The 12,899-nt window shown below is 34.8% G+C and overlaps 1 protein-coding gene across 6 annotated transcripts in view; it reads left to right on the top strand.

Annotated features, from left to right (window-relative positions):
* The window catches only part of LOC129718565 (protein singed), a 98,395-nt gene that overhangs the window by 39,007 nt on the left and 46,489 nt on the right, over positions 1-12,899 (top strand). For all 6 annotated transcript variants that reach the window (XM_055669446.1, XM_055669448.1, XM_055669449.1 and 3 more), the window contains exon 2: positions 10,261-10,587. In XM_055669446.1, the coding sequence (XP_055525421.1) occupies positions 10,386-10,587 (202 nt within the window). In that variant the 5' untranslated portion in view covers positions 10,261-10,385. The remainder of the gene's footprint in view (positions 1-10,260; positions 10,588-12,899) is intronic.

Here is a 12,899-nt window from a genome sequence, read left to right on the forward strand (position 1 = left end):
TATATATGAAGTCAGAGTAGTTTATGTACATTGGTGAGATGAAATCACTTATTTCGCAAAGAAACTGTTAATTTTATGTATTCCCATGGTAAACCATTTCATAACCTTTATGTTAGAACATTTTGTTTAAAAGAATCCGTTGAACGGAATTTTATTGAGAGATTTTTCGAAAATTGCTTCTCCTGAAAAATTTGCTCGATGGCACATAGACCACTCTGTTTCGCAACGGCTCATATAAAGCCACGGTTTGCACAACGGAACATAATGCAACAAATTCTTGCATTTTTTTGAATCAACTGAATTGGCGGTGGTCACACCGCCGGAATCCATGAAAGCTGCTTTACTTTACACTCAGTTTGCATCAGTTGGACGATAGTCACTCGCAGCAAAGCAGTGCAAAAATTGGCTCATTCAAATTTACAGTTACCCCAATTTGAGTCTTCAGCTTCAATAACATCATCTCTATCATCACCGTCATCGAAGAGGTGCAAAATCGCGAAATATTGCCCCTTTCGGAATCCAACAGAGGGGAACATAGCCGGCAAGCACTGCAAGCAAGCACAGTTTCTGTCGAAAAAAGTGGGCTACGAAGCGGAGGCAAAAGCGGGTCCCGCTGAGTGCACTTGATCAGATTTCACTTATTGATTAATTCGATTAAGCTTCATTTCAGCTGTGTTCGCATCCTAATCTCATTAACCTTGATCTCGTGCTGAAGACAGCTGCATTTTCGGCTAAATCCACACGTAACCATTACCTGAGCTGGCGGCAACTGCTGTTTTGGGAAACACCGCGGCAACAAAAAACACTTTCGTCTGTTTTGATTTGTTTTTGATTCATAAGTTTGCCAATTATTTAATTACCATCTTTCTACATTTTTCCACAATCAGATTGATGAGTTTCGTTTCTTCAGCACCTTCGTTGCACTACGCAACCATGGATGTTGGCTTCAAAGCATAAGAATGTAACTACTGAAATAAGAATGAACATGAAACAGGCAAACGGGATGTTGAAGTTATTTACTTATCATGACTCGTGAGTTACTTTTGTTGGTCCCAAACTATTTTTTCTCGGTTTCCCGATTCACGGGATTGAATTGATCGCTTACATTGCGCACGAGAAGTACTCATATAGTGATCAGCCGATCCGTAAGTACGAATTGGGCCACTCTAGGTTGTTTTCCCTATTTAGTTCGCTTGGTTTTGATTTCGTATGATTGATTCGATTCTTGAATTAAATTATAGATTGGGATTGTTTTAGTTGTATAGGATGTCATTTTTTGTAATGTTCATGTTTAGTTTGAATCGCCTCAAAAATTCCTTTAAATATGCTGGTTGACTTAGTATTTATTACACATTAATAAATTTGTTTTAATCTATCGTTTGAGATCACTGGAATGTGAATGGTTTTAAGCTTTCAGTAACACTGCTGCAATTATAATTTACTTTCCCATTGTGTCTCAATTGAACAAAAGATTACTTGATATTAATCACTTGCTTTCGCAGCGGGTAAGTGCTGTGTATACCTCTAAACCATTGGAGCTGTTGTTCCATGATTAGATTTATTTTTTCAGACCAAAATAAAATGCGACGAACCTGCTCGCTGATCGTTGGTATTTGCAATTGTTATATTTTTTGTTAACCTGAATAAGCAGGACGAGCGTTTATATAGTCTGATGTTTTCCAGTTTACATTGTTACGCACTAGATAGTTTGAAAACCTCGACTTGGTTATAAATGAGCTCTGTTCGAAGCAAACTTTCAACTTTCATCCTATACAAAGCTGGAGCTGTTGGAGATTGACTATGTGGGAAAAATGATCGGTCGGTTACCCATGTGAGTACATGATAGATTTCTATTTGTCTAACATCGTTGAAGGACGCTTTATTTATACAACCATTAGCCAGACAGTCACGCTATATTTATAAGTTATGGTTTCTCAAATCCTAACTGGCGACAACGATTTTCAATAAAATAAATACTTAAGATCTACGATTTAAATCAGCTACTATAAGAGTCTTAAGATACACGACTAAAATCAGCCTGCCAAACTTCAAATTAATTGGTCCTCTAAGGCCGTTACAATTTTCATTTTATGCCGCCCCCCTTTCAAAAATCTTGAAATCGGGTAGGGGAAGGTAAAGTCGTTTCGTTAATATTATTGCTTTTTGGCAGCGTATATGCTGAATATAGTAACATGCAAGTCCAGTGGCAGCGAGAGTGTCGTAAAAAGGCAAGCGAAATGATTAATAATAATAATAAAGTGCTATTTTTCAGCATTTATTTTAGTGCAAGCTGCAAACGTCGTAACTTGCATAGGAAAAAATGTGTTTAACAAAAAGTGAAATAAAGATGTTTTTGCATATGAAATGCCAAATACTATCAAATATCTAGTGCAGGGGTTTCTAGATCTTTGTTTGGCGAAGCACTTTTTCATGCCAAAATATTTAGAGGAATATATATATATATATATATATATATATATATATATATATATATATATATATATATATATATATATATATATATATATATATATATATATATATATATATATATTGTAAAAAAACACAAAGCAGCTGGAAAGGGCTTCATCTTAAAAGTTAGGGCCGAAAACAAACTACCTCATTCGCCCAGTCTATAAAAAAAAACAAAAGACATAACACTCCCCGATTCTGTACATAGAATTTTCTTCCGCTTTTTGTTTTATATACTGAGGTCGTTGCAGAAAGCCTTTGTTGGAGGGTAAGCCTTTGTTGGAGGGTATCAGTATGGTTTTCGGGAAGGTCGGAACAAATGTACTTCGCGTTAAATCCTTGACAAGTAAAAGGTTACTTGCAGACTCATCATTTGTTTTCAGACTTCAAAACGGCATACGATTCAGTTAAGCGCATCCTGTTATGAGAAATAATGCTTGAATAGTGTTCCCAACGAGACTGATTAAGCTGATTCGTGCTATCCTTGACGATTTCTTATCATGCCTCAGGATAGCGTGCGTAATTTCGGAGCCGTTCGCTAAGTTGGTCGGTCTGAAGTAATGTAATGGGCTCTCGAATCTTTTGTCAAACATTACCTTAAAGGGTGTAGTACGGTGAGCTGGCGTGCAAAGAAATGGTACCATTATCTTGAAGTCTCATATGCTCCTTTGCTCTGTGGGTTCTATTGATATCGTCGGTATTAATCTCAGAGCAGTGGAAGAGGCATTTCAAGAGGAAAGCAGCGAGAATTGGACTTACCATCAACTCTACCAAAACAAAGTATATGGTGGCTGGTGGAGAGCGTGGAAGCTCATCGAGGACCTTTTACTGTTCACGTAGCCAGCTGAAATCACGCATCATGCATGTCAACACGAAATATTCGCTCTATAGTACGCTGATTCTCTATGGCCATGAGTGCTGGTCAATGAAGAAGACCGATCGACAAGCACTTGAAGTCTTCGAGCGTAGGATCCTGCGTTCAATACAAGGCGGAAAACTGGAGGATAGAGTGTGGTGCAGGCTAATGAACCACGAGATGTACCAAGCATACTAACCCGCGAATATCATCAAGCTGATCAAATACAGCAGGCTACAGTTGGCTGGCCATGTGACACGAATGCTGGTGGAGCGACCAGTGAAGATAGTTCGTGGTGAGCCCCTTACTCTATGGATGAATTGGGTAATGAGGACACTCGGGGGGGTTTACGGACTATTGGAGAAAACTAGCTCAAGATCGAAAGAAGTATGTGATAAGTTTAAAGAAGAACACATTTACACATAATACACATTTCATTAAGTAGATACCGATCAAACGATTATAACAAACAGGTAACACAAATATATCTGAACTTGATAGAAATAACAAAGCTTGTAATATTCTTGATATACCAGAATGATAAAAAGTACAGAATTATATCAAATTCTGTTATCATACACTTAAATGTTCAAAAGTGTGTTTTTTAAAGCATATCCATAACAAAATTAGTTATTCAATCAAAAAAATATTGTACATTATAACAAATCCTGATCTTTTTCTGCCAAAAACCTTACAAAACTTACTATTATTTGTAATAATCAGTAAGTAACTTTGATAGAAATTTTGATATTTTAACTATTAGCGAGACCACACAAGTTGATACAAAAGTTCGTGACAAAATATCAAGATTTGTTATAATCCTGATATTTTCGACTGATCGGGATGTCTCAAAAAACAATACCGCCTCTTTGAAGTCCTCAGTTGTCGACCATTGGACGCTTATCCTGTACCTACTACTGATGCTGCTCACTACTGCTTCTACTAGAGGAAGTGCTGCTGCACCAGTTAACCCCGCTAATATCGCTACATTCCGAATTACTAGGTCTAATATTCTGTCGACCGTGCTTGGTAAAGCGATCATATAATTACCAATCGGAATCGAAACCTGCATTTCAACAATAATTGACCATTTTCAATAGTAGAGTTGCTTGCCATATTAGGGCTCGAGAATTTTTGAGGTCTGACTATGTGATAACTTAATCTTTAGGCAGATAACAAAAGATGATCGGGTGTTGCGTATTACTGAAGGAAAATATAGTTCAGTGTGTTCTGAGAGGCATGGAGATGAAGTAATATTCATAACTGTTCCATCATTCAAAATGAAGTGTAATTTAATTAGGAGAAAATATACGTCTTCAATTAGGCATTAAATTTATCCTGAAGAAGACAATTTGCTGTTTAATTCAATATCGAATAAGATGCCGATCAAATCTTTGCGCTATGTTAACACTGACTGTTCGAATAAGGTATTCTTTGTGATAGATAACACGATGAACGTATTTTGAACGCCAGCTTTGCGGAACGTTGGTGTTGTCAAAAAAGGTAACTTTTCATTAAAGAAGTGGCCGGCTGTTGTATCTACTACTGATGCTGCCCACTACACCTTCCTCAACTGCTGCTTCTATACACTGCCACTGCTGAAACAGGTCAAATAGCACATTCCGAATTACTAGGTCTATAATTCTGTCAACCTTGCTTAGGAAAGCAATCATATAACGACCAATCAGAGGTCGAATTTTGCGTTTTGACAAGGATTGACAATTTTCAATAGTACGAATAATAAAATTTTCAATTTTCTGCATTCAGGAGGAATCTTAGCAGATTTTCCAGTCTATTACTGCAAGAACGAAGGAAATCCATTGAAAACTAACCGATTTATTAGCATTTGAAATTGGACTTATTTCTCACTTTCTCCGGTTTAAGATGATTTTATGTAGCAGAGTATGCAGCCGAACTTCCTGAGAGACGTAGTTCTACGTCAAAATATGATTAAATCGCAAGCTTTCCAACCAACCGGGGCAAAACGCCCTAGATGCAGTATAATATGCCCCATGCAATAGCTTCATTCAGCTCAGCACGCGAAGTGAAACAACACAGTCTCAAAAGTGAACGCTAATGCAATGAACATATCAGTACGACTAAAGGTGGGGCATACCGCCCGGAGATGCAGTGTAGCAGGAAGCATCAAATATTTAAGCAAATTATACAATTTTCACCCATTCTTCACCTGATACATCTGCTTATAGATTCACTCGATATATGAGCCTATGTGCCATCGAGCAAATTTTATATATATTTAATATATATATATATATATATATATATATATATATATATATATATATATATATATATATATATATATATATATATATATATATATATATATATATATATATATATATATATATATATATATATATATATATATATATATATATATATATATATATATATATATATATATATATATATATATATATATATATATATATATATATATATATATATATATATATATATATATATATATATATATATATATATATATATATATATATATATATATATATATATATATATATATATATATATATATATATATATATATATATATATATATATATATATATATATATATATATACACCCAACGCAAAAACGGGAAACATTTTAATACTTTAGAGCAATTTTTTATTACTTATTGTGTCTTATGACTGCGCATTATACACAAATAGTAATAACCGAAAAGTAACAAAAATTATGACGGGCACACGCTTGTATATGTTTCTGCAGGAGAACATACAGCCAAGCACCGCAGTGCATGTGTAGCAAGACTTCACTCGCTGCATTTGTATTGGTGCAACGATCAGATTCAATTTTGCTCCCTTCATCCACACATAATGAGAATCTTACCCGTCAACGTCAACCTCAAATGTCTAATAAGAAACACTTTCGTTTCGTCCCCCAGTGTTTACATGAAATAAATATATGTTATACTGTCTGAACAGAGTTGCCGAAGTTGCGAATATTGTTCTGGATGGGCACGAGTTTTGTATTTTCAAACAGGTGCAAATGAGTTTCCATGAACCAATGAGTATGTGTTTGCTTGCAAGAAAGCGAATGTGTTTGTTTTTCTCTAACGCAGTTTACAGATCGTGATGTCATTTGAAGACGCATTTCAAATTTTTGAAATCATCAACGTTTGCATACTCTATGACGGGGAAAATGCTGCTTGGCAGCTCTTGTCATATTCTTCCTCTACTCCGTATGCATACAACGAGCGAACTAATACACGCTCACCGGATGAATTGGAGATTGAAGAAACTTGTAACATGTGCAACATATGCGACGGTGTGTGATTTTTTTTTAAACTTGAGATGGAAAGGGAGCAGTTTTTGACAGAAAAAATCTTGCATGTGGTTGAAACGACCATTATTAGATAGTCGTACTCCCGTAACACGTGCTAAATATATGACAGTATGTGTTGTTACTTGACTGGGGAAGAATTTTATTGCCTTTTTAGTAATAGGTTTGTTACCTAAAAAGCAATTTTGCGCTATTGCTTCTAAGGTAATAAGGAAAAGTTTTGCGTGTATATATATATATATATATATATATATATATATATATATATATATATATATATATTTATATATATATTTATATATATATATATATATATATATATATATATATATATATATATATATATATATATATATATATATATATATATATATATATATATATATATATATATATATATATATATATATATATATATATATATATTCACTGGAATCCTCGAATCGTTTCGGAACAGAGTGATCTATGTACACAAACCTGATAAACGACAAAGAAAATGACGGTAACTCGTATAAATGGCTAGTGTCACATGTTATATGATACATATAGCATGTCACATGTAAGATGTCACGTGTAACATTACATGTAACACAACATGTTATATATTACATAATATTCCACATGTTACATTGTTCATGTTACATTACGTGTAACATGTTACATATCACGTGTGACATGTACAATACAAGTGTCATGTTAATTATCACATGTAATATGCTACATGTTACGTGTTACATGATAGTATTACACTGATTTATGTACATAGACCACTCTGTTCCGAAACAAAATGGCCATTCTGTTTCGAACGAAATTTCAACACGGTAAAAATCAGCTTTAAAGTTCGATTTTTCCAAATTTTCTTACTTTTCCATCTTTAGCTTTTTGAGTAAATGCGATTTATGCAAAAAACTCATTTTTGAAAAAAATGGTCTTTAGACCACTCTGTTCCGCAACGGCTCATATATACGTGCAAGTACCATGTAATAAACTTTATACACTAGTATAAAAAAACCTTACGGAAACGCTGCAAGAAATTAGATCTGAAGCAGCTCAAATCAAAATTTATTTTTGTATATTTTTCGCTGCTGGTGACAATTATCAATCTTGCACAGAAGGTTGGTCCCATGAATTGGATACCCAATAGTCTCATATCTTATTTTTTGCATGTTTCAGCCCACCCCTATGACATCGCACCATGTTTCAAGGGCTAACATATCAACGTACGTGTAAAGGAGATCGCATATCACTGCCTTTCATACACATTTATTCGTCTTTTACGGCGAGATGTAGATGCAAACATGGCCAAGATCGAAAAAAGCCTTCTTCGTTGAAAAAACATTAGGAGTGATTTATTATTTCATTTCGTCAACTAATTTTATCATATAAAGGATCATCCAGAAGTTAAACAGGCAGAAGCTAACATTCAAAACTGGCTTTCGATATGCTTCAAATGTCGTTTCGTTTTTTTACGTTTGGTCTCGCAGCTTATATAGGGTATCGGAGCTATTCATGTTAGGTTTTACCTATTCTCTACAAGGGGATAAATGATATACTAGAGCGTCGGTTTCTTGCATTATGGTTCTTCATAATGCAGAGTATCTTCCTGCAAAAGATTAGTTCTCTATGACTTCATGTACCCCCTAGCTGGTATTTGGACAAACCTGACGATAATAGAGCCAATACTCTACCTCGAGAACGCGATTGAAACAAAATATTATTATTCTTCGCTCATATTCCAATAACTTCCTTCGCGAGTTTTCTTTGTAAAGAGTTCATGATTATATGCCGGTAAGAGAAGTACTCCCCTGAATAATAAATGAAATGCTGTGACAATAGCTTTTTAGAAACATATAAGTTAGACAAGTAGAGAACTGTGTTAGAGACTACGTCCAGCATGGTGTGAGTTACATCGTTTATCCTTTGTCTGTTCATTCATTTATCAAGTTAATTCAAAATAAACACAATAAACAATGATGATAACAAAAAGAAAAATTCAAAAACGCGCCTTCTAGTAGGTATTCATAGAGAGTAGTTAACGTACGTATGGAGATTGGCGAGGAGAGCAACTTTTACCTTCAGATGACCAGAACTGCCGTAATCTCGCAGACTGACGTAAGCGCCATTTTTTCGTTATTCGAAGACCCATCTTTTGGTATCTTTCTTTTAGTTGTAACTTATTCGTACGTTGTATAAAATCAAGAAAACAAAATGACGTATGCACCATTTCAATACAAACGTGACAAGTAACCCGTTCGTTTTTGGGCCGTATTGAAAAACTGATCAAATGAATGTACGTCATAATGTTATATCACGGCAGAGAAGGTCATTTAAAAAAAACATCAACAATTATGTATTTTTCACGTTATTTTTTTTGGTTTGTTCGTTAGGATACGCACAACAAAATTGACTGTGTTTTGTACAAAGCGTCCAACCGCTTTCGCCAACTTGATTGGCTGGGAGAAGGTGGTGAGGACTATTCTGCAACTGCATGGTGCTCATTTGAAACCTCTTTCCAGGGCGCTTTCCAGGGCGGAACGGAAAGAATGACTGAGTTGACTATGAACTGTTCGATTTTATACGTGAGCATGGGTATCTGATTATTGAAGTTTTGCACTATTGTTTGACTGTCAAAAAATGTTGTTATGTTAGTGTTTACAAAGAGGGCTTCACTGTTATTTCAATTTCCTATTTCAACAAATCGTGTGATTTACATCACTGTAAGTATAAAGCTGGTTGACTTGGGTGCAGACGCCGAGTGGTGCGGAGTAATGATTATGTGGCTTCCACTTCGAATTTTTTACTGAAATGGGTCTTCTAAGCAAAATAAAGCGTACTGTTTAAATTTATGCTCATTAATTGTACACACTAACTACACACCGGTTTGCTTATGTGTAAAACGAAGCATTGTACAGCATCAAGCGAGTGCACAGTTTTTATTATACGATGTTGTCTACGTTTTCTATCAGTAAAAGAATAAAAGGCGACACATGAGGAGAACATGAGTGCGCGACGCCAAGCTTTCAGCACTTTATTTCACAGAAAAATCGAGAGATTTCCTTTCAAGTGATCAAAACATTATCTGCCATCTAAAATGTGCCCACTAGCTTAGATTTAATTAAAAAAAAAGGATTTTGACCATGTTTACGTCCATCTGTTATAAATTTGAAACTTATGTTAAAAACTAGATTCATTTATAATGTTAGGTGATGTAATCAACTCCCTAATAAACAATTTTTCTATAACAAGATCCAAAGTTATGAAGCTTGTGGTATATGTTTCGTGAAATTTCGAACATACTTTAGCGAAATTAGTAAAAATTGTCTCCGAATTCGTGAAACTATACTTTCGAAATTTTTTGAGTCCACTGACATTATACGAAACTTCCCAAAATCTTACACACCTTTGATTTCAACAATAAAGATGGCATGACATCGGAAATTTTTTTTTTATTTCAGTATGGCTTCGCCATTGGCTTTTAACGGGGTTGATATACAGAGTGGACATTTTTTAAATATTTTTTAAGCAGTGTCAGTCCGTTTGGCGCTCATAAATTCTTTTACGCAATGTAATACATTTTTTTCTGATCCAAATATGTTTTTGCAGACAATAATCTCTGGAATACCCTCACTGAAGTTCCTGGAAGCTAAGTATTTGCCATATATAATACAATACTTCAACACCAACATCGCCTGACTTCGCAAAGAGCAGAGCCTAACAGTAGCAGAAATATGAATGGCTCAAGCTACGAAATTAACACGAATGGAGATATTCTCTCACAGAACCAGCAGAAGGGTTGGTGGACAATTGGTCTTATAAATGGGCTGTACAAATATATGACGGCTGAGACATTCGGCTACAAGTTGAACGCCAACGGAGCTAGTCTAAAGAAAAAACAACTCTGGACACTTGAACCATCCAACACCGGAGAAAGTGAGTATGATTAATTTGCATGCCAACATTTTTTAAACCCTACATTAATTTCCAAGAAAGTTTAACTACATAAACATAAATATAGATATTTATTGATGCTGAAAAAGCCGTGATGATTCTGTCTCATAGCTGAAGCGAGATTTTTATGTTTTGACCGGCCCTGGTAAAAATGCGATCCTCTCCCTGCAAAAGGGGCAGGATGATGTGGAGACAAATTGTTATTGTATTTTTGCAATATACTAAAACCGTGCCAAACCGTTTTCGTAGAATCACCGTTTTTTTTTTCAAAAGATCGGTAAAAAAATGCTTATATGTGGACAAACACTCAGAATTTTGATATTTGGCTTTAAAACAGAATGGCTTTGAAAAAACGTTGAAAATTTTTAAATGGCGCCAATGTTGAAATGTGTTCGAACTCGGGGAAACTTGTTTCCGCGTCAAAATACATAAAAAAATCCTACATAGAAGTCAAGGCAAAAAAATGTTGCACTGTGTAATTGAACGTTGTTTGTATTAAATATACGTTCTAAAAGTAACTATCGCAGGAAAACATGTTCATTAGTTGAAATAAACACTTAAGGGGGAGCTCTACACTCAAAATCGAAAAATAATGAATTTGAGTTTTTTTTCGGATAATTAGAGTAACGTGATATGTTCGGGTATTTTGGCTATTGATTATGGTACATTTGAAGATGTATTTTGCATGTCGAGGATGGAAATGTAATGAGTATTACGCTGTTGGCAACTGGGAACGTGTGTGCTTCTTAAATCAGTACCTAACTGTTGGTAAGTTTCTCCAGCATCCACTGAACCGATTTCACTGAAATTTCTTCTATCATTTAAAAATGGATTATCTAACTTGTCACTATATTCGCATCCATAACATGTAAAATACCATTCAAATATACCTTAATCAATAGCTATAATATCCGAACACTTCACCTCAACCCTAAACATCCGAGAAAAAAATTACGAAAATTTATTATGTTTCAACCTTCCAGAGTAGGGTCTCTCCTTAAAAACTCCAAATTTGGTAGAATAGCAAACTCGTAACCTTAAGCTTATAGAGCCCGCTTTGACATGCGATTGGTCGTGAATTCTAACCTTAATAGAATCGGACCGTCCGGTTTCAGAAAAACTTTCACGTGTAGAGGGAAGGATAAAAATTTTAAAATCCGTCACTTACCATGGTGACAAGGTTACCTTCTTTTCCGTTATAGTGGTTAGAGATGCAGAGGTTAACTGAGTTTTTTGCAACAACAATCGTGAGACTTTCTTTTTTCCTTCCTTAACCCCCCTTTATCTATCTACTGAATTGTTGTACATTGAAGATGGTAAATTAATTCCGAATTATCCATATTAACGTTGTTCTTCGTGCAACTTCACTAACTCAGATCCATCCCGAAGGGGCAACTACGAAATGTGTGAAAGTTCAAGCTCAGTTAACTTAAAAATTACAATATTTTGTAATATTCGGGCATGAATACACAACAATCTCAGTGTTTTACCTCAGAAAACCAATTCCGCGCACTTCTTCACACGGCTACTGCGTGATTTTAATAAAATCGTTCAATAGCGAACTACTTTCTACATTAACCATTCAATACCACCACTCAATATACTACCAATACTTACATATGTTCAAAGCACAAATCTCGATTTTTCGGAAACAACTTTAATTTGTAGAAATATGTAATAATGCAAGTAATAAAACAATAACCTTAAGTAGTCAACTTTTCGATCGTATTATGTACACAACCCTTATATTATTTTGCTGCCATAAATTTTCTCGAAAAAAATTATCAAGCAATACTATTGATTACCCATACAATAAATTAAACATTTGTATACAAACGATAATCAAATTTAAAGTTTCCATGTTCAAAAAGTACATAGTATATCATATCATATCATATCATATCATATCATATCATATCATATCATATCATATCATATCATATCATAGGATCACGTACTCGAAAACCCTTTAAGTACAAATTTTCCTGACAAAATTTGAAATTTATTTAAAAAATGCAAAGTGCATAAGGAAACGTAAGACAATCGTCACTCTCTTAGTTCAGCGGTTCTCAACCTTTGGTTTTTCGCGTACCCCTTGGCGACATTTTCTAAATCAAATGTGCCCCCTGGTTTGAAATGCTCTCGCAGAATGGGAGAGACTACCTAGTCTTATTGTGGTGGTCTAATGTAGGTTTCGGATTGAACTATAGTTTGTTTGATTGCTACAGTAATGGTTTAAGAGGAAGTTTGAATAACAAGTGAAGTATTATAACGGATAATGGCTTTGTCCGCCA

This window comes from Wyeomyia smithii, chromosome 1 (genome assembly GCF_029784165.1).
Source record: "Wyeomyia smithii strain HCP4-BCI-WySm-NY-G18 chromosome 1, ASM2978416v1, whole genome shotgun sequence".
NCBI classification, from domain to species: domain Eukaryota; kingdom Metazoa; phylum Arthropoda; class Insecta; order Diptera; family Culicidae; genus Wyeomyia; species Wyeomyia smithii.